Genomic DNA, 26,532 nt, shown 5'->3' with positions numbered 1-26,532 from the left:
AATAATAATAAAAAGGTATTGTTAGGTATGGTATTGTTATTATAAAAAACAGCAAGAAAGAACTTCCGACTAAAACCTCATTATCTATTTATATATATATTTTTTATTATTATACCAGTATTATATTAATTAGACCGAAGCAACACAAACCTAACAGATTACATTTCATTAACTATTCAATAAACTATAACATACCATGAAATTCATGAAAACATGGTGACATTTTGCACAATGGCGCAGAACAAGTTGAGCAGCCAAAAGAAGTTTCAATGCACCGCCCACTATTGGTGCGGCGCCCTGCTCTAATGCAGCTATCCCTTTTTCCTGCCCTCAAAGCGCACAAGTGAGTGGCCTTCTTTTAAATTCCTACTCACTACAAAGTCGATACCCAGGGTATTGATGCCCTGGACACCCCGCTTCCTGCCAAAAAAATCATCACATAGGGCATGCACGATTTTAAGTTTGAAGGCTTTCAGGCCCCAGGTTTTCCTGCCCTTAGGAAGTGGCCTGAGCTGAAGCTGCCACACAATATATGCATTTATAATTGCTATGTCAAACAGTCCCCAGAACAGGTACTTCCACCATTTCTTTCCAGTTAAGCCCAACATTGTAGTAGCTTCAAACTGGTCTAGATGGTCAACCCCTCCCATTTTCCTGTTGTAATCAAGGACCGCTTCTGGGCAAGAGATTAGATTAGCATTAAACTTGGATCTTTGCTTCATTTGATCTCTGCCTGCATGATTGCTTGAAACTATATACACATCCCTTTTGTCCATCCACCTCAATACCATCATCCCATCCCTTCCCACTTTTCTGCTCTCCCCTATCATTAATTTTTGGTTCCGTGATTTGCGTTGGAAAGCCTTTGGAGGTCTTTCTGATGGTGCCACAATAGTAGGTGTTCTGATCAAGCAAGTCTCTCACCAAGGGAATGGAAGAAAAAAAATTATCTGCATAGACATGATAGTGCTTGTCCAAATATCCTCTAAGCAGATGCATAACTACTCGGTAGGCCAAACCTTTTCCCTGTACGTCATCTTTTCCCGTGTAAACATTGAAGGCGAGACAATAACCTGTCAAAGAGTCACAAAGGCACCATAACTTTAGGCCCCATTTCACTGGTTTTTTCGGCATATATTGTTTCCAACGCAGTCTCCCATCAAATTTAATCATCGCTTCGTCCACAGACAGCGCAGACCAGGGCACTTGGCAGTTTTGGGAAATTTTCTTGTAGCACTTGTATAAATGGCCTAACTTTTGCCAGCTTATCTGTATCCTCTCCTTGTGAACTGCACTGAAAAAATTGGCAAATTAATTCAAAACGGTTGCGAGATATCCGGTCAGCGATATATGGCACTCGGACACATGGATCAGAGCTCCAGAAGTCGGCGAGGCAGGGTAAACGATGATACCCATGAGGATATTGAAACCAATGAAGGCCCTCATCTCCTCCTCTGTTGTATCGTACCACGTGGCGGGGGGATTGTTGGATGCAGCATACATATTTGTAAACTGCACTAAATTTGAGATGAATAACACCCCAACCATCTGCCACAAGATATCCAGCACGTTGGTCAAGATACATCTGGGGCCAGGATCAACCATACAAGGCTGGATGGAGGGAACTGGGATAGAGTCAGACCATGGTGGATCGTCGTGTGTTTGTACCCTTCCTCTCTGTCTCCTTCTCCCACTGTTTCTCCCTCTCACTCCCAAGCTTCCTCCTCTTCTTCCTCTCCCTCCTCCTCCTCCTCACCCTGCTCCTCTTCCTCCTATCCCTCGACCTCTTCTATACTCTGCCCTGGCTCTCACTCTGGTCTCCACTTCTTCCTCCACTGCTTCACCTGCCTCCTCCGCCTCTTCTCTCTCCATCATTACCTCTTCCTCTTCTCGCATATCCTCTCCTACTTCATTGTCCTCCTCACCTTGAGAGCTGTGATCTGACACATCCGACAGATTGATCTGACAATGAAAGTTGCACACCAAAAGTCTGTTCGGATTCAATATTAGCCCTATCTACAGTCTGTTATAATAATAATAATAATAATAATAATCCATCCATCCATCCATCCATCCATCCATCCATCCAGCTCTCGCAACAAAATCTAGGTCAAAGGTGAACACCCCTGACGTAACCAATTGACATCCATTCAGAAGTTTTGTTGTCACTCGATATGGATTAGCCTACTCTGATGACTGCCATAGTGAGCTAGCTAACAACGTATGGAAGTAATGCCAAATCTATGCCAATGTCTTGTATGGATCTAGCAGATTAGAAGACAGGAATGAAGAAATTTCATGTTTTCTGAATTTTTCGGCAAAAAGGTAAAAGACATCCCAGCGCCGCACTGCACTTGTTGAAGTGTTACAGTAACTAGTGTTAGTGTTCAACGTTAGAAAGTTAAGCTAAACTTAGCAATCAACTTAGCGATCACTGACATATTTTGTTTTACGGTCATATTCTTTTATTGCCGACATTACATTTACAACTTACATCAGTGTCATTGCCATCCAATATGGGAAGATCTTCTTCCAGCACCTGAGATGGATCAGTGCACATCAAAACCGTCTCGCCAGACTAAACCTCTTGGCGTTTGGTTGCAGAAGACATTATCTCTTTGCCTGTTACTCTGTCTCGTGATTTGGAGGCTATAATGTTTAGAATTGTAGGTCCTGACGGCGGGAAAAGAAGTAAATTGTAACAAATCCTATGATTGATGTGACACAGTGACATGAGTGACGATTTGGCAGATAGCATAGGCTACTGTAACTTTGAGACTTGAGTCCTCATTCATATCGGCTGAACTGCTGCGGCCGCACGGAGCAGATAGGCACATCTCGTAGCATAAAAGATCAACATATATCAAAGCCTACAAGCAGATTTTTTTTGTTTTGATGGCTGGGGAAAAGAGTAAAGTGTTACAAATCCTACGACTGCTGTGCCAAATTGATCATGGCAAGATGAGTGACGTTTGTTAGATATCTTGGACACATGCCATCATTCATATCAGCTGAACCACAGCGGCCGCATGGAGCAGATAGGCACATCTCGTAGCATAAAAGATCAACATATATCAAAGCCTACAAGCAGATTTTTTTTGTTTTGATGGCTGGGGAAAAGAGTAAAGTGTTACAAATCCTACGACTGCTGTGCCAAATTGATCATGGCAAGATGAGTGACGTTTGTTAGATATCTTGGACACATGCCATCATTCATATCAGCTGAACCACAGCGGCCACGGAGCAGAAACAGGCACATATCGTAAAAAAACGCAAATATCTAAAAATAAATCAATACAAACATATGTGTTTGATTATGACAATACATCGAAGGGGATCTAAAATATTGATCTGTAGTGTACATAAGCTGTAGAAATTAAGTGATCGCCTGTATTCATCCATGAAAAAACACCGGCCGCTCACGGCCGTTACGGGGAAGAACAGCACGGCCGTTACGGGGTACAGAGGGTTAAACTGTTCAAGAGAAATTGCGTACGGAAAAAGTGGTAAGCGGAATAATAATAATAAGAAGTTGCCTAGGAAGAACAGTACAGTGCATTTTCATGCACTGTAATAAGTTTTTAACCCCCAAAAAAAAAAAAAAAAAAAATGAACGAACGAACGATTCATAGCCTATAATGTCATGGCTAATAAGATATTAATTTTGCCACCTTTGTAACATTTTAGTTTTAGTGTACCGTGGTGGTTGACTTTAAACAGCGAGTGTGCTTGGTATGATGATCAGCTCCTCTAAGGGTATAGGACTACGTTTTGACAAGCATACAAATTCACCTTGTTCTTCTGAATCTGAAATGACTCCTACTTTTGCTGCCTCCATCCTTTCTGTATTTGTTGTGTAAAAAAACGTTGTATATGATGGCACTGAAGTCTTAAGTTAGTGAATTGGTGTGCAGTGTTAGACCCTGTCCACACGGAGACGCTTTTTAGGTTAAACGCAGAGGTTTTGCTTCGTCTTGGCCGAGCGTCCAAACGAATCCTGTAAACGCACTGCCCGAAACCGCACTTTTCTGAAACCTGGTCCCAGAATGGAGAAATCTGAAACCGTAGCCCGTTTGAGTTCATTTAGACAGCGAAACCGCACATCCTGCTTGCGTATCGATGATGTCATCGCCACACCTCAGCTGCCCTGGACTTGCACTTATAGTATTGCCTAACAATACTAGTTTTCATACATGACATTACCTACGATTACACTCCGTTAAGATAAATATCACAACTGATGCTGAGCAGCGCCGATAGCTTATGACTTGGTGGACTGAACACTGTTTTTTTCCCGGTGTTTTTTTATGCATTCTAGCTACTGTCAGTGACGCGAGAGAACTTAAGTTATTTGGAAAGTGCGGTGTAAGTTTAGGCTACATTAATTTGTGCGTAGTGCCAGTGTCATTCATTTATTTTACATGTCTTACAACATATATACATGCAGTCACAGTCGAGTGAAATCAGATGTAAGCAAAGACGCTTACAAAGACGCTTAGAACTCACGTTAAGCAGATGGTAGCACACTGAATGCGAATGCACGATTTGATGCAGGCAAAAGTATTGACTGTTACTAGTTACTAACGAGGTTTTATAGCAATATTATAAATGTGGCGACAGAATAGCCTAGAACTTGGGTAAGCCTTGCGTTTAGTAGCCTAATTGCTGTGATAGCCAAAACTAATGTGAATCACGGACTATCCTACAACCAAAGAAAGTAAAGGTGATTAGTAGGCCTACCTGCGTTAGCCAAATAAAGGACGGGACTGCACCCTTCACAAACCGTAAAATAAAGTTTATTATGACCGCCGTGCAGAGAAGCTTTTAAAAGTTTAGTCAGATTTTTATTTTTTTTATTTTTCGCATGTCCAAATTTCCGTCAAGGATTCCCGGGACACTGTAACCCCACAAGGATAGCATGGAACCTCCTGTTTTCGTTTTGATCTGTAGCCCCCCCGCTGGACTGGACCCCCCGAAAGGAGGGTAGGGCAGACACAGTTTTCTGTGAATATCTCGAGAACCGTAGGGTTTAGGAGGACCATTTTTTTTTTGTATGTTGATCTCAAAGGGCCATGTGAACCCATTCCATAACCACTCATTTCATGTATAGCGGCACCTAGTTAAACACAAAAAAGTAAAAATGAGGTGTTGTAATCGCAGGTATCTGTGACCTAACATAGTCAAAACTGCACGAGATTGGAAGTGTAGGATCATTATGACACCCTCTGAATGCACGCCAAGTTTCGTGGAATTCCGTTCATGGGGGCCACACAATAAATTAATTTATGTTACTATACACCAACTGGCCTGTAGGTGGCCGGAGACAGTTTTCTGTGAATATCTCGAGAACCGTAGGGCCTAGGAGGTCCACCTTTTTTTTGTATGTTGGTCTTAAGGGGGCATGTCAACCTATCCCATTACCACTTATTTCATGTATAGCGCCACCTAGTTAAAAATTAAAAAGCAAAACATTAGGTGTTTTCATCACAATATCTCTGGCTGACATGGTCAAAACTGCACGAAATTGAAAGTGTAGGATCATTATGACACCCTCCGAATGCATGCCAAGTTTCGTGGACTTTCGTTCATGGGGGGCCTTACAATAAAATAATTTATGTGTACATTTAGTGACCGTACACCAACAAGGATTCCCGGACACTGAAAGACCAGGGTACCGCGAAACTTGGTGGGCATGTAACCCCACATGGATAGCATGGAACCATCGCTTTTCGTTTTGATCTGTAGCCCCCGCTGGACTGGACCCCCCGAAAGGAGGGTAGGGCAGACACAGTTTTCTGTGAATATCTTGAGAACCGTAGGGCCTAGGATGACCAATTTTTTGCGTATGTTTGCCTCCAGGGGTCATGTAAACCCATTCCATATACACACATGTGCATAAACCCTCTATACCCCGTAACGGCCGTCGACGGCCGTTCTGTATTCTCCTGTAACGGCCGCAATTCTTAAAGAGACATCTGCTACAGTATAACCTTCATACATGAAATAATACAGCGTTAGTGGACCAGACTTTTATTTTGACACACTTAAATGGCTAGGTTGCTATTGACATTTCTCCGGTATTTTTGAGTTTAGCCTGTTGACTGACCGGCTGAGGACTTACTGTGCCTCTGGAGTTATGGCTTCTAACAAGCGTCCGCGTCTTTTCTCATTAGATGAGATGGTATTGATGTGCATCCACCATGTTTTGATGTAAGTGACGATCATATTGATGTAAGAAAATGACAAAATAAAAATATGAAAGTGTAATAAATTTAACGTTAGCATCCTCCCGTCTGTCATGACTGACTTAGCTGCCTATCTGGCATAAAAAAAATCGTATGGCTGTCACTGTGAAAGTCAGTTTGAGTTTAGCTAGCACCAGCAAAATATAGGCATAATTCAATGATGGGTCATGGCCTAATTAACAATAAAGTTTATGATAAACTCATGCCAGGTTTATTTGCAGTTATATCTTAACACATAACATTAACATTACCCCTTTCTGGCATGTACAGTAAAGCTAACATTATCGTTATCCCACTTACAGATAGTTATTGCAAACTACTACTTATGTATGTCTCTCTAAATGAGTTTTTGTTGACTAATAACCAAAGCGGGAACCACCGTTTTGTTTTCTGCTTATGGATGTCAGGAAAATGTATTTGTATACAAGTAGGCAAATGTCTAAGTCATCTTCGTGATTACAAAAAAGCCTGCTAATTTGCTACCTTCACTGATGTAGCGTTAGCGTTAGTCTGAGACTTGTAATGTTAGCACAGGATAGGTTGAAGGTTAGTGAACGAGTGCAACAGGTTCATTATCATCAACTGATCAAGTTTAGATAAATTATATAACATGATGTGCATATAAAACAAAAACGTAAATCCATGTCAGGATTAACAGTCCCTGTTGTTGGTGACATGCTTATCAAATGAGTCCGCGATTTCATGCGCTATGCTTCATGGCCCTCGTTAGTTCATATCCTCATAATTTTTTTTTTTTTAGCTGTAAGGCTCACTGTCCAGCTAAATCCCAAATAAGTGCAAGATATGCCAGTCTATTTCAATGAAATCAGTACTCATATAGTATCTTGTTTCCCAGCTTCTAATACAGAAATATGTGAACCATATTTATAACTTTGTGTTAGTGAAAAACTTTGAGACTGTAATATGGCCGTCTATAATTTTTGAATATATAATTTTTAATGGATCATATATCATTTTAAAGAGCAATTTCTAATCTTTAAACTGAAAGAAACTTACAATTGACACTTTTCATTAGATTTTTAGTTATTCTTGGTTATTTGAAATGTTTCTCAAAATGCCCTTTTCTCTTAGAATTCCCAGGAATCTGGGGCATTGTTGTAGAATTCCACTGGGGTATAGAGGGTAAACAGATACACACGCACACACAAACATTCACAGTAATCCTACGTATGACACATACTCACACAGTAGACATATGTACGCATGCATGCACATGCACACACACGGGCACATAAACAGGCAAACACACAAGCACATGCACATGCACGCACACACACACACCCACACACACATAAACATAAACATGTACATGCACACAATTCAAGAATTTCTCAGAATTATGAACAGGCAAGATAGGGGGTGGGGTTGTATAAAATGTATATTACATGTGAAATCTATGAACTAATCATGTTTTGGTACTTGTTGTCTAGCAGATACCAGTGAGAATTGAGTGTGCATAATGCAATTCAGTGAGACAGTTAGAATCATATATGCCTTTCAGCGTGACTTTTTTTTGTGGAAAACATGTGCTGGACTGGGCGGCGGTCATATTTTGTACCGCTCTGCGGTACATCTAGTTAGTTTTACAGTTGACTACAGTTGACAGTTCACCATCAGTCCACACAAACAATTCTGGTTTCCTTGCACTAGCCATTTAAGCCAGTAGCCTATTCTGTCTGTTTTAAAAGCAAGTTTTGCAAGTTTTGGTGAATTTCTGTAAAGACACAGTGCCACCTATAGGCCTGGGGTATGAAGTAACGTGTTGAGTCGTGTTGAGATGGATCCGTTTGGACGCAAATATTCTTGATACGGTTCCAGGGAAGACGGAGGAAAAAAAGATCGGTTTGATACGTGTGGACTAGGCCTTAGTTGGTAACTATAGCCTACACATTGCGCTACACGCTGCGTAGGCTACGTGCATTCTCTCTCCTGCTGATTTGCGTTCAGTAGCCAAGTGCATATTGCAAAAGTTGAAAAAATAAATGTGTTTATTAGCCTACAGAAAATAAATAGCCTACTATCATACTGTCAGTTAATCGGCTACAGTGCAGTGAAGAGTTTGGAGAGTAAAGTTATAGGGCAACTTGAAGTTTTATGAAAATAATTTACGAACCAGAACATAAAGACCATATGGAGCTTCTATTTCTTGCAGCTGTTAAAACACCCGCTAGATAGTTTGAATAAACCCACCAACATTCGTTTTTGCAGTAGCCTACAGATTATTTCTGAAAGTTATTTGTCTACTAGGCCTAGCCTACTGGCTGATTTATCAAACGAGTGCTTTCTCGTTCGTCCTCCGCAAACTATGGGTGTTTCGGTAGAGAGCCATTGAATAAGCGATGCCAAGCCATTTCTGTAACACTTTTTGTGACATTCAGCAAATATCTCCTCATTTAATGTAAGTTCCTTCGGACAATAGGCCTACGTTCTACTCTACGTGCAGTTGTCCTCCATCTCAGTTGCATCAGTTTTCTACATTTTGAAGGTTCTAAAATATGACGATATGCTTCACTGAATACTTCTCGTTTTCTTTGTCATTTGTTTCAACTTTTCCATTGAAACTAGCCATTTATGATGGATTACACACTCGACATTCTGAAATGTCCTGCACGATCAAGGCCAAATTACGTTATCACGCAGCCACTCTGTCAGCAGCATGAGTGCTGATGCTGACGGTGCGTTTCTGATGTCAGATTATTATGTAGGCTAGCCTACTAGACTGTTCTCTCACGTTGCAGCGCTTTACTTATATGAAGTAGCATTAATCAATATGAGGGGCAGAGGGGGATAAATGTTGTCCCCACTGGGGATAAAAATAATTAAGCAGAGGTAGGGATAGGAAAACCAGAGGGGGGAAATCCTCACCATCCCCCCCTACAAATCGTACCCTGGTTCTATTGATGTCACAATAGAACGACGAGCAGAAAAAAAGCTGATAGATTGGGTGATCCTGCTGCTCATGATACAAGGATACAAGGAAGTTTATTGTCACATGCATATAGTTACTGGAAGTAAGAAATGCAGTGAAATTATGTCTGGTGTCAGCCTATTTGTGCATTTTAGGGGGGGGGTAAAAAAGTGTAGTAGAAGGGGTTTAGTAGATTAAGTGGCAAGGGCTGCATAAGAAAGGTGGGGGAGGATTGGGATTGGGCGGGGGGCACCAACAAGGAGCACCCAAGAGCAACAGGGGCAAGGAAAAACTCCCTTACCAAGGAAGAAACCTTGGGCAGATCCACGGCTCAAGGGGCTAACCCAACTGCCAGGGGTCTTGGTGTGTGTGTTGGGGGGATGACAGGGGAGATGGGATAGTGTGCTGTGTATGTGGGGAGAGGGCAGTGTGCAATATGTGTGTTGGAGAAGCTTCCTCATGACACAATGTGCTGTGTATTGGGGGGGGGTCAGGGGGATCTTACTAAGGGGGATCTTACTATTGCAGAGTACTGTATGTATGATGTATGTGAGTGATGACAGTGAAGATGTGTGTGTGGGCGGAAGGGGAGTAAAGCAGTGACTGTGTGTAGTGTGTGTGTGGGTGGGTGGGGGCAGTGTGCTGTAAGTATGTAGAGGATGTGTGTTGGAGAAGATCCTGAAGACAATGTGCTGTGTATGTAGGGAGGGGGGGCAGTGTGCAGCAAGTATGTAGAGGAGGCTGACTGTAGCAAGCAGTGTGCTGTATGTATGTGAGGTGATGACAGTGATGATGTAAGTGTGTTTTTTTTGTGTGTGTGATGGGGGTGGGGTGGGGGGTGGGGGCAGAAAGGCTAAGCAATCAAGGACATGGGTAGATAGATGGAGGAGAAATCAAAAATAATAAATAAGTCCTTCAGAATCTTTTGGGCTCTTAGGAGTACTCTTCTGGAATAGATATATTGTAGAGCAGGGAGTTGAGTTCTTATAGTACGTTCAGCTGAGCGCAATACTCTCTGCAGAGTACTACAATCTCTAACTGTGGAGTTCCCATACCAGGTGATGATGCTACCAGTTAGAACACTCTCAACCGCTGAAGTGTAGAAGGCCTTCATGATGGATGTAGAAACTTTGAATTTCCTTAGCTGACGAAGGAAGTAGAGTCGTTGTCTGGACTTCTTCGGAACATATTGAGTGTTAACAGTCCATGTTAAGTCTTCAGATGACTAGTCTCCTTAATAGGCCTACCGGTATGCCAAAGTTACAAAGAGTTTACGTTACAGTAGACTCTCTCAGGTGTTCGAGTACTCCTGACGAACTCCTTACGTAGTGCGAACTCCTTACAGACATCTTTCCCCACTTCTTACCACCGTCCCATTTTACACTCAACCAAAAATAATGAAATCTCATTGCAGCAGTGAACAGACCTTCTCACTGCACATATTTGCGTGAAAAAATACAACATGCATTCATGAAAATGGAAGTTTTAAGAATAGGTCATGATGGGCTATGCTGCTGACAACAGCATTATGTCCAGGGTTACCACTATCGTAATTTTGCCTCACATTTCCTGGTGCGTTAACTTTGCTTTATGCTTCATAACTGAAGTAGCCCAATGTGGAACTCTGTGAAAAACTTTCTGTGGATCTTATAAAGGTAAGCTAATAACTGGTAGGCTATCATTATTAGCTTTTGCTGTGTGTTGGATCATCGTCATACAAGCTGATCAATTTTAACCACTTGTTGCAACAGTGCGATTTTATCCCATGCTCATTTCTACAGGCTGGCTCTGTGCCTAAATTTTGACATAGCCTATGCATCCATGTGAAATGGTTTCGTGAGATGTACATGATATAGGCTATGGCCGTTTTATAGCGTGTTGGCGTATAGCATTTTGGCATGTAACATTTTAAATGAGGCCTTGCCTACCCTACAACTTGTTAGGCTCATGGAGGTATTATATATAACTGGAGAGAGTGACTAGGCTAGTAAATCCGGCCAATTCATAGTCAACGCCATATTGAACACTGGGGCTCGGATCCAGCGCCAGTCGGCTCTGACCATGCGCCAAGTTCCAAAGCTGGAAATGACGCATGGACCAACGTCAATTTTTATTAGATATTCTGTAAAAAGAAAGTCGTCCTCCAGTAAGAGGGTGGCGATAATGCACATAAATTGCTTGCCACGTAACAAGAAGAAGAAAAAGTTGCTCGGGAACGCGCGTGGAGTCGCCCTGGAGCGCAACTTAATTTCATTGGATAACAGCGGCTCTAACGAAGAGCAGTCTGCCTGCTGCTGCAAATGCATTCGAACATGATGTGAAATACCTGTAGTATAAATAAACTATTCGGTTTTTAGTGCCATGTGTAGCGCATTTTTACAGTCTATGATTAGTTTGTTTTTTATTTTATTGTTTGCCATCTCATAAAACGTCTCTAAACGTATTCTAGCGTTGGCCCATGACCAAATCAAGCCAATAATATCCAGTAGCCACAATAATGACTGGAGCCAGAGAACGAAATTCATCTGGCGAGAGTCGGATTACTCAATAGCCACCCTGTTTCGAAAATGGAAGATAACGCACAGAGCGGCCAGCCTGAGTGGACAATTACGTCCCCAACTCATCTATGTGGTGTCTGGAAATAGCCTACTTTGGGTTGTATACGGCAGAAGGTAAAGTAACCCTTAAAGAGGATGTAGTCTGCGGACTCTGCAAAAAACAGTTTACTTACGCATCCACAACATCAAATTTTCACGCTCACCTGTCGAGTTACCATCCAAATGAGGCAGCGGAGTCAGAGGCACAGACGGCCAGAGCATCGCCAGGCGTCCATGTATGATTGCACACTTTCCGTAAATCCTCAAATTATGTCTGTGGTCTGCTATTTACTTAGGCTTAGGCTGGTATGTTTGGGGCAGGATTGTATGCCTGGGAGACCTTTATTTCTTACATTGTGCGTTTTATTGTGAGACGTGTGTTTCGTTTGGAGCGGCATACCAGGCTATCAAAAGCAGACGATTTTCGGTTTGGCTTGGGATTTAATTTACTTTAGGACTGTTTTATTATATCTAAATGTTGAGACTGATAGGCACTTAAATATAGGGGGTATTTGATGGCTCACTGTGAGGTTTCATGTAGTTGAAAAAGTGTCAGAATTTTCAGCTGTTTATTGCGAGACAAGGAAGCCGCTTTCACTCATTCATGAATGTGCGCTGTGCTGTAATGGAAACCATTGTGTAGCCTAAGTCGAGTTATTTTTTAATTATGCATGATGTAGGCCTACTTGTTATTAAATTCGTAGGCTGGAATGCCTCGCGGCAACAATTGTGTTTAAATGTAGTAGCATTTAATAGAATTTTTCTCAAGGAAGATAAGAATGCTTAACTCTATAAAAGCGTATCCTCCTTGAACTTATGCCCACGTTAATCATGTCCCTTAAAGGTCTCATTCACTGAGAAACCGTTTAATACTTGTTACTTTCGAAATACTATAGCTCACTCCAAGTTTCATACGTGAAAATTATCTTCTACCCCCATTGCCCGCATTAGCCAATGAAAGAAAATACACGGAAAAACAAGTGAATCAGAAAGAGCCCTTCCCAATGACGCCGAAGGGAAACTGATTATTCATGGACTCGCCCACCTTGGCTTGTGACCGCCTACAGGAAGACTGGAAGATTTTGCGGCTAGGGGATTGTCTCTCTGCAGCTAGTAGGAGCTAACAGCAAGTTGCTAACATGGCGGAAAAAAATCCTGTGCCTGTGTTATTTGTGGCAATAACACATCAATGTTGCATGTCTTGCCTTAGAAACAAGAGTTGAGGAAGAAATGGTTCGGATTTATCGTTGGAACACCACCACCGAAGTAGTGCAACATTAGTTCTGTGTTCCAATCATTTCGACCACACTCACTGCCTACAGTTAGAAAGTGGTTTTGCATCGATGTTCTGAAAACCTGGTTCTGTACCGTCATGACGATCGACCACCAGCTCACAGGCTGTAAGTACAAACAAACCTTTCCACCTAACGTCTGTTACAAAATAGCATGTTCATATTCTTCACGTTAGCATGCATGAAAAGGGTACAAGCTAGGCTTAGGCTAGCCTATATTACAGGAAGCTACACCAGGCACGTATTAAGCTATCATGAATTTTGCTATCATGAAGTGTTTTGTTCGCGACGTGTAAAATCAGAGAATGTCTAATAGGAAGGGCTCTGGTAAAATCCATTAGAGGAATGGTCTATTTTCCTGAACGTAGCCTACAGGCCACTAGCATGCCAGGAACGGAATGCTTCAGTTACGTGCCTGGTGTAGCTACACTCATAAGAAACTGACCATACTACCCAGAGATTTAGCTTGTTGAACCTATAATCGTTAAACCACAAATAATAATATTAGCAACAATATCTTATGCTCAACTAAGTACGGGTATTCTAGTCTAAACAGGGAAAATCAAAAACACAATACCCGTGCACTATTAGGCTAAGTTGCTATCACTAGAACTCAGGTATTTACACTTCAGTCTAATTTATGTCTTCTTGCCATTATTACATTAACCTTTGTAGGCCTACAATGATGTTTTGTTTGATTACTTGGTGTTTACTTAGTGTTTTGTATGTCTTCCAGAGCACATCCTGATGTCAGGCTACACAGCTTTCTAGCCTACATTAGGTCATCACGTTAGAAGCATAGGTTTGTGATCTAACTTTTATTGTTGTGCTAGTTAGTTTCTAGAAGTCTTTTTCTAGTAGGCTAATACAGGTTCTTATGTGCTCGTCAATGTTTGGGAAAGTCAATTCATGGGTTTCTTCAGGTCACTTTCCACAGGTGTATAAAATCAAGCACCTCGATTGTGAATGCAGACTGCATGGTGCTTGATTAATACTGCCCTACAAAGCCAAAAGGCAGTAACTGCATTTTTGGTCGAAAATGAGTTAATGTCATTTTTGGGATATTAAAGACTTCCTTTATCATGTGGATAAATATCTATACTCAATTTGACTTTTTTAAAAAAAAATAGAGGGTTGTGTTCACCGTAACTCCCAAAACCATACAAGCAACCATGGCAGAGAGCCACACCTGCAGTTACTGTTCTTTGGCTTTGTTCTTCGACGTGCAAGTACAGTTACCATACTCTGCCTTTGGTAGCAAATATTGATTATATGTCAGTTACTGCCTTTTGCCTTTGCACGACTCCTTATTTTTAGTACATAATACAAAGGCAGAGTACAGTATCTGACAAATAAGGGTCAAAGGTCAACTTTGAGCACAAGTTTTTTTATATACACACATTTCTTCATCAGGGCAACAATTCACCAGATTTTCATTGCTCTACCTATAATACATTTGTGTAGACAAAACAAAAAACCAGCTAGAAGACCTCGGGTTGATCAAGAGGAGGAGGAGGATGAAAGCGACATCTCCACACCTCAACACCTCCACACCTCAACACCTGGCTCCACCTATGGCCCAGCGCAATCAAAGAGCAATGTAATAGAATCATCACAGCCAACGAATGTGTTTTGTGTGTTGTCCCTTCGGATCCCCAGGACAATGTTCTTGTTTTGTGTTTGCATTATTTTAATAGACTGCAATATTACTATTTGTCAGTGTTTCACGGACCACCTAGCAAAAAACAAAACAGTAGACCTACTTCAACAGTATATTACACAATAGGCCTTCTCACTGAACCACCTTGCTTATTGTCTTTGCACCTTGCTTATGGTGTCAGAGGATTCATATGATTTAAACTGGCATAGTTTGTTGCAGAACTGTTTGGATTTACATACAAGTTGGTTCAATATTGCAAACAACTCATCTATTATATTTTACCACATCTACTTGTGGAACACTTGAGATAGCTTGCGGACCACACTTTGAGAACCACTGCTGTATGTAAATATAATAAAGTTATTTATTGAAAATTGACCTGTTTTGTATATTTGTTTTAGGAGTTTCATCAGTTTTTGTCCCTTTTAAGCTAAAGGTTTATCTTACCTGTCATATCTTCTGTCTCACAGAGGGCCATAGTCGTCATAGTCGAATGTTTAGTGCATTTTGAAGGGAGTACATTATGCTAAGGCAGACTGGTTCTAATCCTGGGTACAGGGTCATACAGACAACAGGGGTACTGGTGTTGCCCTTTTTTCTAACCACATGAGCCCTTACGAAAAAGTAGTATAGGAATCTTATAGTATTTGGGACAAAATAGTATAGTAATCTTATAGGAATAATTGGGACATACTGTAGAAGTACTACTAATAACTCTATAAGTTGCTAGGTTACGGGGACGCTGGCGAGACATGCTGCTCCGTCTGGCATCATGTTTTTGTTTGTTTTTATGTAATGTTCGTAATTTTATGTAATGTTCTGTTATTTTTTTTTGTATTTATTAGTCAAGTTAAATGTTTTCACCTTTTATTTACGTTATTTTCGATAGTTTTGTGTTATTCTTGGTCCTTTTTTCTGGCTGATAACTAACGGTAACGTTCGTTTCTATTCTACTGGGCTGATGAGCTTGCCTTGACTAGCCGTCCCTCTTCCATCTGACGCTGCACATCCTCTGTCTGGACTCGTCTGGACGGAAAGATTGCTCAGGGCAATGGGCCTACTCTGCGAGAGATCTGCAGCTGCCACGACCATCAAGCTGCGGCAGACCTGCGAGCTGCAATAACGTTAACGCCTCTGACGCTGGGTGCCTGCAGTCTGGATTGAGTGCTGACGTGGGGAGCTCTGATGGCGACGTCGGGAGCCATGAAGCCACAAACGGTCCTTGCTAAAGCCACCGAGCTGCTGATCAGCAGGAAGATCGCCCATCACGACTTCAGACTGTTGTTCTTCTGGTGCTCTGCTCTCCAGACTGCCAGTAAATTCTCTGAGTTGGTCAGTGAAAGAACTTTGTTGGTCTTGCATTGGCAGTTTCACGCGGGTCATCATTGCCCTTGGACTTTTTCAGCCGGTTGGAAATTGGACTAATTTTAACATGATTATTATTATTATTATTATTTTATTTATTTATTTTCAATTTGCTGTGTTGTCTGTCTTGTATGTCTTAGTGTCAAGGGAACGCTGGCGACTACGCCGCTCCGTCCGGCATCTTTTGTGTTTGTTATTTTTTAAATGTGGTGTCAACACTTATTGTCTTTTGTTTTTTGTCAATGTCTTGTATGTGGAGCGCTTTGGGTTGCACTTTGTGCATGTTAAATGCGCTATACTAAATAAAACTGACTTGACTATAATATCCTGTAACCGCTATAGTTTTTCTATAGTAGTCTTATAGTACCTATAGTATGTCCAAATACTATAGTATTCCTATAAGATTACTGTAATATTTAGTCCCAAAATACTATAAGATTCCTATAGTAGGCTACTTTTTCTGTCATACGTGACAGAAAACAACTTGAGTAGGCTAACCTCTGCCAGATGTCAGGCTATCAAAGCCATAGTTCTCATTACCGGAGAAGTCTTGCAGCACACATTCTCTGCTTCTGTAGGCATTCTGGTACAATTCCAGCAAAATATAGCTAGGTAGGTGTGTTTGCATTTAGATCTATATATATATATATATATTGGGCTATGACCAAGTGGTCTTTAAATGATAGTATCATGGAATTCAAACCATAACAATCTATTCCGATAGCATTAGCAGGCTAGGTCAGTGGCTGAACTGCATTTAGGGTGCTTACCTGTGTTGTGAAGTAAAATATCTACTAGGAAGATTGCAAAGACTTTTGACTGTGTAAAGAAATAGGTCTTTATTTTAAAAACGTTTCCAACTGTTTATTACTTGAAAGCAAGATGACGTTCATTGTCACAAACGTTCACCTCTTTTAGGAGAAATTTTAAGCTGACAGGCAATTGTTACCATTCTATTAAACCAACGTTCACCGACAAACGATCAGGAAGCGGTTCTTCTTCCTACTCGGATACTAGGATCAAACACATGAAGTTGTATCTCCGAAGACATTTTGTGCAACAGTTTTGACTCAAGTTTTAGCCAGGTTTTAGCACTGTAAAGTTGAATATGGAGCATAGCACAGGCAGAATCGGATGAGGACGCACTGGAGGAAGCGTCACAGTACTGTTAGCCAATCAGATGTGAATTCATTAGCATGTCATTAATATTCATGACTAGAGGCGAAAATCCAGTCGTTCCTCCCTCCCCACCTTCCCACCAAACTAGAACAGCATGAAACAGACGCAGGTCAGCATTTTTTTCACCAAAACCGGCTCACAGGGCATTCATCAATACTGCAGACCACTGCAAAATTAATGAAAAAACGATGAGATGAGACCTTTAACGCCTAGCGTTATAGAATCTGGTTGCATGTGTGTTGTGTAGTGGGGTGGGTGTATGGGTGCACTAATGAGCCCAAGCAACTTATATGTGTTCCGTCACAATAGCACAAGTAGAATAGACAAGGGATGGGAAGGATGGCCGTAAGCTTTAATTTCCCCAGCACCTCTCAAGCCAATGCACGGTTCCATGTATGATCAATGCTATAATCTGTTTCAAATCTTGATGATTTTATGAGTTCTCCCTGCTTACTGAAAGTCGCTGTGTGAACCTGCGTAACGTGAGCGTGAAATAGAATGCGAAATATTAAAATAATCGCATCGGACTCGGTGTGTACACTTTGAGTAAAATTTCGCACATGAATTTTTCGCATTTTCACACTGTTATTTCATATCGTATCTGGTGTGTACGGGCCCTTAGTCTGTACATTTACACTACTATTATTTGTTGACATCAAACCTGAACGAACGGCAGCTGTTCCTGAAGTTTACTTGCGTTTTTTTTTTTTTTTAATTAGCCAACTTTTTTGCAGTAGCGCTTGAATTCCAGGAGCGGCGCTGCGCCGCTGCTGAATACATTGTAGGGTAAACACTGGGATTGTGAGGATATGTTTGTTGCAATGTGACAAAACATTTTTTAGCTTAGAAACTGCCGTAACATCACTTAGAGCACCTTTAATTAAAATCTTGACAATGAATGGTTTTGGTTGTTGGTGGCATTATTCCATTCCTTACAATACACAATTATTCCATCACGATTGAGATCTCCAGTAAGTGATTTTGTATGTGCATGTCAAAACATTGCTACGTGGAATGATACAAATACTGTAGCTGCTTTACGATTGTTTGTGGATAGGTCTTACTGAGTTAGGAGTCCTCTCAACTACTTCTAAGCTGTTCCAGACTTACTTGTAAGGCTAAAATGCTTTGTGAATGACTCTAGTCCTAAAGTTATGACGGACACACCCATTGTTGTCAGGAGTTTCTCCTAAATCCGCTAGTTAGGAGCTACTTTTAACCTTAAGATTTTATACAGGCCCAGGTGTAGAAAACAGGCTGTTATAACAATCTATAAACTATCACGCCTTGTCACACACTAGCTTGCCCCAGCTTGAGCCTAATATTATAGTGGCAACTATTGATCCCTTTTGTGATTTTTTTTTTTGCCAACCAAATAAAACATATTGGGTGGGTTGCACTAACAAGGATTACATTAGACTTGTTTTAGTCCTAATCAAGGATTTGTAGATCTAGGTTTAAATGTAATTTGAGCTCTGTTGCATCACTCAATTTTTAGCATTGTTTAACAAATCCATGTTTAAAACCTTACTCTGTGATTAAAACCTTGACCGGTGGGTTGTACCAACAAGAATTACATTTTAACCTACACCAACTTTAAACCTAGTTTAAAGATAATCTGGTCACTGCCATGTTTAATTGTGTACATGATTTTTAAAAAATGTATTATTACAGATTCCTTGTTGAATCGGTACCTCCTTGAAAATTCCTCATCATCATAGAACTCTGTAGGGTTGAAACAGTCTCTTATTTTCCTTTGTGGGACTTTTTATTCAATACAATATATGCAGTCATTTCAGAAATTGAAACCACCTCAGCAGCAGGATTAAAATTAATCCCTAACTGAAATTTAAATCTGTGTTTAAAGCAGTTGAGCAACGGGATTAAAATGAATCCAGGTTAAAACTATGTTTAAAGTTTGGTGCAACTGGATTAATGGATAAACCTAGGTTCCTACCTAGGAACCTAATCCAGGTTCAAATGTAATCCTTGTTGGTGCAACCCACCCATTGTCTTGTTGGGTGTATTTTTTGTTATCCTAGGTTGGTGAATACACCCAAACAATCAATGATATGGAGGAGAAATTTAAGAAGAGACTCAGTGAGTTTCGTATGATCCAGGGAGAGCTGAAGACGATTAAGGAATTTCGCAAGCAGAAAGCCCACATGGAACAAGAACTTACCAATGTATGTAGAACAACTACTAATAATCCTTTTTGAAACTGAGCAGTATAAGGTATTGAAGATCATTTTCTTTTCTTTTATTCAGCTTAAAGAAAACATGTACATTGAAAATCGGGAGCACAAAGAGATGCTTGCTAGAGTGGAGCACAAATTTTTCATTGAAAAGGTATGTTCAAATCAATTACTGTCAGTGCCTCTGGAATTGTAAGACAGTTAATCATTGGATAATTTGAGTAGGAATCCATAGCGTGGTGTCCTAGACTGTTTTCAGTTAGTTAAGAACTGACTTTTTGCTAACAAATGCAAGTTGCCACTGCACAGGTATTGGACTAGTTGTGAAGGTTGCCTTATAGCCTGCTATATTCCCATTCCCAAGAAGAGCAGCCTTAAAGTCCTGAATGACCTAAACCTGTGGCGCTGATAAAGCTCACATTATCAGCGCCACAGCTTCAAAGATGGATCCTCTTCAGTTTGCATATCATGCTAAAAGAGGGGTGGATGATCTACATATTGAATGCCATCCATGAACGTGTAGAAAGCCCAAATTCTTTTGCCCGGCTCCTATTTGCAGATTTCTCGTCTGCCTTTAACACCATTCAACCTCACATGCTGGTTAAAAAAATGTATGGACTATTTCAACCTGGATCATCAGCTAATTCTGTGGATTACAGACTTTCTGACCCAAAGAACACAGACGGTGCTGGTCAACAAGAGGTTCTCTGACATCAGATACACGTCCACTGGCTCACCCCAGGGTTGTGTCCTCTCACCACTACTTTTCATCTTGTACACAGATAACTAGAAGCCGCCATGCTGATCGTCATCTAGTGAAGTTTGCTGACGATACTGTTCTCCTTTCCCTGCTACATGGTTCTGTCCAAGATCACGGGCCTGTCCTCAGTGAGTTTGTGGAATGGTGTGATAGCTCCTTTTTGGAGCTACAGTAAATGTTACAAAGACCAAGGAGATGTTCATTGACTTCACTAAGCATGGAGGAAGCAGGACTGCAACTACAATCCACGGGGAACCAGTGGAAGTTGTACATGAATATAAATACCTGGGCACTGTCATTGATGACAAACTGCGTTTTGACTCTAATACAGAGGTGATTATTAAAAAATGTCAACAGAGGCAGTATTTCTTGAGGAAATGTCAAAAATCTCAGTCAAAAATAAGAAACACCTCCAGAGCATTGTGAACACATGTTCTAAAATCATTGGCCACCCTCTTCAGTCTCTGATATCACTGCATGACAAGGCAACATTAAGGAAAGCCAACTACGTCTTAGAAGACTCTACCCATGTCCTACACAGAGTTTTTGAATGGCTGCCATCTGGCAGGCGTCTGCGCTGTCCTCTGGCTCGGACTAACAGGAGGAAGGCCACCTTTACTTTTGAGGCTACAAGGATACAAGGATACAAGGAAGTTTATTGTCACATGCATATAGTTACTGGAAGTAAGAAATGCAGTGAAATTATGTCTGGTGTCAGCCTATTTGTGCATTAATGGGGGTAAAAGTGCAGTAGAAGAGGGGTTTAGTAGATTAAGTGGCAAGGGCTGCATAAAAAAGGTGGGGGAGGATTGGGATTGGGTGGGGGGCACCAACAAGGAGCAAGGCTATTCACCTTTTGAACTTGAATATGCTCCAAGCCCCCTCCTCCTCCATCTCCTGGGACTAAGTCCCCCCCACACTCCTGTCTGTCCTGTTCTTTCTTTGTCTTATATGTTGTGTTATGTCTTATATGTCACTATGCCTGCATAGAGAAAATTGCCCCCTCGGGGATAAATAACATTTTTTGAATTGAATTGAATTGCTATGGATTTCTCTGGAATTTAGGATGAAGACAATTGAAAGAATAATAGAAAACTGACAAATGAAATAAAAAATGCTGAATCTTTTGTCAGGTTCGCCTGGAGAAGGAAGCAGAGCAGAGAATTGCTCAGTTGGCTGAACGTGCCCACAATGAAGCTGTTGTGTGAGTACTTCCCTGTCACTTACTTGAAATTTCCCATTAGTAACATGCTAACTAGGTTGTTGCTAGGGTAATTAAGATGGTTGCTAAGGTGTGGCCAAGGTAGATATGGTGGCTGATGTGGTTGCTATGCTGGTTGCTATGGTGGTTGCTAGGCTGACATTATAGTGGTGGTTGCTAGGTTGTTGCTAGGGTAATTAAGAAGGTTGCTAGGGTGTTGCTAGGGTATATGGTGGTTGCAATGCCAAATAAAGTGGTTGCTGACTTCTGGCTGATTTCATGTTGAGAACACATGTGCAGTGCAACTCTCCGTCTCAATCCATCTTTAAAAGTATTCCCCTACTCGAAATCTTTGGGCCCTATCATGACATTCTAAAGCGCATCGTCACTCGTCAAAAGTTTATTCAAATTTAGTAGGATGTCCAGTTCACATTGGGAGGGGTTTCGTTATCAAACGTGAAGCACATGGCGCAACAAGGTGTTCCTAGGTTTTTTAATCAGTCATATGGGTGTGTTTGGGGCGTAACATCATTTACACCAATAAGAATGACATCTGTCATTCCCTTTAACAGCGCAAAGCGTGATATGTCAAATAATCGGTATCGGTATTTTGGCATTTAACGGCGCATTTGAAGGAGGCTGCTTGCGAGACCGTATGGAATAGTCATTCCTAAACCATGCTTTATTAAAACCTAGCATAGCCTTCACGCATTTGCACTCGTCTATTATTTGAACTCATTGGCAAAGTGAAACTTACTTCACCAAGGTGTCAGTCAACGACAAGACAGTTATATGCAGTTACTTTCACTATTGACTGACAATGGGTTACCATCGAAAACATAGTCTGGAAAAAGCAACACTTACCCTACTATTGCTCAAATGACTGAGTAAAACAACATTTATCCTGCAGAGGAGTTGCTTATATCTCGTGACAGTGCGTCTTCAGCTGTGCTCCATATGTGTCTCTCGCCTCTCCCCTAATCACTTAACCGTCATTACCAATTTGCAAATGATGGTGAATAACTACTCATCATGAGATGTACAGTATTTCGTAATATCTTTATTCTAATTATGTTTAATCGTGCAATTTGTAATGTTTTGCATGGACGTGCGCTGGTGTGCGTTCATGAATGATAGAAGGATGGTGCGTGCACCTGCCAATATGACTGTTGACAATGCGCTCTTAAAATAACATATAAACAACTCGCCATAGACTTCTGACCAGGTGTACAATAGCGATTTTTAGACAATGCGCCAGGCCCCTCCCTAGGTTGTTAATTGCCACACCCCTGGGCGCATTGTTTAAAAAATAAACGTGCAAAATACCGAATTAAACTTTGCGCGGGTGGAAAAAGAGTTTTACGCCATGCGCCAGTGTGCAAAATACAGCCCTTTAATTCAAAGTATTATACAAGAAAGTAATGATTGTGGGGAAATCGCAGAAAAGCCTAAAGAGCTCGAAAAAAACAGACTATGGAACGAACAAGGACGAAAAGAGACCAGCTTAGTGCACCAACGACGATGGCTTCCCAACCAGGCCTAGAGACACCACCGAATCAGGAGACCAGCTCTTCCGTCAATTGACCTCTATCGGTAAAGACCTCCAAGACTTTAAAAAAGACATGGCTATCTCTGAATTAAAGGAGGATTTGAAGTCGGACCTGAAGGAAGGGCTAACAAGCTTTAACCAGGAGATAAACCAGAAGCTAACGGAGATAGGTACATCACTTCAATCTCAAGGCCAAGCTATCATCGAAATGTAACTAAAGAGTGCCTGCTGTATCTACTAAGAGAAAGACAACAACTTCAAAATAAAGTGACAGATTTGGAGAGCAGATCCAGGAGATGCAACATTTGGATTTATGGTGTCCCTGAGGATATGGAGGGTGACTCTATGATACAAGTCGTTGTTGACTCTATAATACAAGTCGTTGTTTCTGGTGGAACAGCTCCCACTACCTGAAGACATGGCCCTCCAAATTCAACACGCTCATAGGGTTTTAACGCAGAAACCGCCCCCCGAGTCTGCATCAAGATCCATCGTGGTGAACTTCCAGCAGTACAATGTTAAAGATATTGTTCTGACGCTAGCATGAAGGAAAAAGATCTACATAACGAATAAACTAATCTCTTTTGATCACGACTACACATCGGAGGTGGTGGTGAAGCGCAGAGCTTATGCAGGGGTTAATAAAGAACTAAAAGAGAAAGGCATTCGTTTTCAAACTCCATTCACAAAGGTCCGAATTCATTGGAACACTGGTCCGCAGACTTATTAGACATATTCAAGTGGCCAGTCTCAGAAAAGAACCGGGAGCCAATCTGGCGGAGAGCATACAGAACTTGTTTCATTGGCAACGAGAAGACGCGGGAGGGAAGGAGAATCGAGTAGAGATGAGGGCGAAGGAGAGACTTCAGGAATTCAGGAGATTATCTCAATAATGAAAAAAATACATGGAGGAGGACTTAAATGCATGAAAGAGGATGGGACTGATTAGTATTGTTTCTTTCTTAACCTTTGCCTTGTTCCCCATAGATCAAACAACAGAGAAGGTAGGCTATACTATACTATGAATCAGATCAAACGGATCAGCATTTATAAGTCAAAAGAGTAGTATACATCGCACACTGGAGGGTATATTTTGCTGACTTTATTTGGCGTGAACAACGCGTTCACAGTCAATCTGACACCCACAGGTGAAATAGGTGGTAACATCATCACATGACCACACCAGACCCAGTGAAAGTACTCCACACTCTAACACACCAGAAATTGCAATCAATATCATCAATTCAATATCCTGCATATTTTAGCTTACATATAGGCCTACACAATCTATGTCATTTAAGCATATTTGTATCAAAAAACATATTGCATGTTCAAAAATACAATAGATTTTAATTTCGGTCATTACCATCAACCAATAATTCATTTACATAGAAAAATACACTCTATACTAAAATATACTCTATTTACAAAAATATAATCTATTTACAAAAATATACTCTACATACACATCTTATCCCAAGAATACACTTAAATCCAATACCTCATTCAGACCATATGGTTCTACTGTGTTGAGTTCATGTATCCAAAAGGCCTCTCTCTGCAAAAGTTGTTTGATTAAATTACCTCCTCGTGGTTGAGGTTTGATCCTCTCAATACCTATAAACTTAAGGTTAGTGCTTGGTCCATGACTCTTATCTCTGTAATGCCTTGCGATTGCATAATCAAAGTTTCTGATTGCTGCTTTATGTTCCGCAATTCCTAATTTTAAATTGCGTTTAGTTTGGCCTATGTACATTAGTCCACAAGGACATTTTAACATATATATGACATTTATCAGCATTTATGTTGGACTTATCTAGAGGATACGGAATGTACGAACAAGTCATTCCACCACTAGGGAGGGCCCCTGCCCCACCTTTTGTGAGGTTTTCCCTCCATCCTTTTCCAACAAGGACTTTAGTGACCCTTTTACCCAGGGAAGTCTTTAAATTTATTCTGTTCCACTATAATTGTAATTATATTTGTTTTAAGTTGAGGGGGGGATCTTTTTTTATTTCTCAGCGTGAGAAAATTGCACCAATGGAGGGTGACACTATGCAAAATGGAGATTGTAACTTGGTTAAACACTAGACTTACCACATGGTTAATTTAATTTCTCTTAATGTTAATGGGCTTCTAATGGTAACAAAATTGTTATAAAGCTTAAAAGAGACAATATTGATATAGCATTTTTGCAAGAAACCCATATGACTGAGGTACACCATCAAAAGCTTAAAAGACAGGGATTTAAATATGTCTTCTCATCCTCTAATGGATCAAAACATAGTAGGGGAGTGGCTATTCTGATCTCAGGAAGAGTGGTGTATGAACATATTACTACTATTAAAGACAGGGAAGGTAGATTTTATACTAATTAAAAGAAAAGTTGATGGAAACTTTATATAATGTATACTTCCCACCAGGTTCGAGGACAGACTTTTACAAGCAGATACTTGATAGGACAGTGACAGAGGCGCAGGGCATTTTAGTATGTGGAGGCGACTTTAATATTACTTTGAATCCGCACCTTGATTCCTCAAATAGCCGAATTTCTCAATCCAGGAAATTAACTACAAAAATGAATACCATAATGTCAGACATAGGCTTGATTGATGTATGGAGATTTTTTAATCCGTCGGTCAGGGACTACACACATTTCTCATCCCCTCATTCCTCATACGCAAGAATCGATTATTTTCTGGTATTTAGAACTTATATTGATAGAGTGCATAGCTGTCATATTGGAACCAGTGATATTTCAGACCATTGCCCAGTATATATGACTGTCTGAAGTGTATAGGAAGAAACTTACACATTGGACACTAAATTAATCTATACTGATCAAAGACAGGATTTGGAAAAGACACACTGGAATACATAAAAGAGAATGATAATGGTGAAGTTTCCTCTCCCATTTTATGGGATGCATGTAAAGCTGTAATGAGAGGAAGGGTCATTGCAGTAACTTCCTTCCTAAAGAAACAAAGAACCAAGAGGCTTAATGATTTAAAAATTGATCTTAAAAAGTTGGAAACTGAACATAGACACTCCCTTAACTCAAGTATCGAAACAGAAATAAAAAAGAAAAGAAATCAAATAGAAGAAATATATAGATTAGAAATTCAAAATAAATTGATATATACAAAACAAAAATATTATGAGGGTGGAAGTAAAATTATTAGCTTACAACCTAAGAAAGCAAGAGGCAGAAAACACAATCTATAAAATAATGGATACAAAGACTAAAAACATCCTCCACGAATTGAAAGACATCAAGGGTTGTTTCAAAGGTTATTATGAACAATATACTCACAATCTCAAGTAGTCAAATTGCTGGATTTACCAACTTTGACAGAAGATAAATATTCAACATTAAAGTCACCCATATCGAAGGAAGAACTGCATTCAACCATAATTAAATTGAAATCTAATAAATCGCCAGGTCCAGATGGTTTTACATCAGAATGGTACAAGGGTCTGGAAGAGGCTTTGTCCCCCATTCTACTTATGATATTTAATTGGGTCCTGCAAAAGGGAGAAATTCCCCCGTCTTGGAGGGA

The 26,532-nt window shown here is 40.6% G+C and overlaps 1 protein-coding gene across 1 annotated transcript in view; it reads left to right on the top strand.

Moving 5' to 3' along the window:
• LOC125291159 (basal body-orientation factor 1-like) overlaps positions 1 to 26,532 on the top strand; it is a 156,136-nt gene that overhangs the window by 43,924 nt on the left and 85,680 nt on the right. The window contains exons 4-6 of the mRNA XM_048237750.1: positions 19,310 to 19,453; positions 19,536 to 19,616; positions 21,356 to 21,426. Coding sequence (XP_048093707.1) covers positions 19,310 to 19,453; positions 19,536 to 19,616; positions 21,356 to 21,426 — 296 coding nt within the window. The remainder of the gene's footprint in view (positions 1 to 19,309; positions 19,454 to 19,535; positions 19,617 to 21,355; positions 21,427 to 26,532) is intronic.

The sequence above is a fragment of the Alosa alosa genome, chromosome 2 (assembly GCF_017589495.1).
Source record: "Alosa alosa isolate M-15738 ecotype Scorff River chromosome 2, AALO_Geno_1.1, whole genome shotgun sequence".
NCBI classification, from domain to species: domain Eukaryota; kingdom Metazoa; phylum Chordata; class Actinopteri; order Clupeiformes; family Clupeidae; genus Alosa; species Alosa alosa.
Note: the sequence above shows the minus strand (reverse complement) of the source record. Positions and strands in the feature narration are given on the sequence as shown.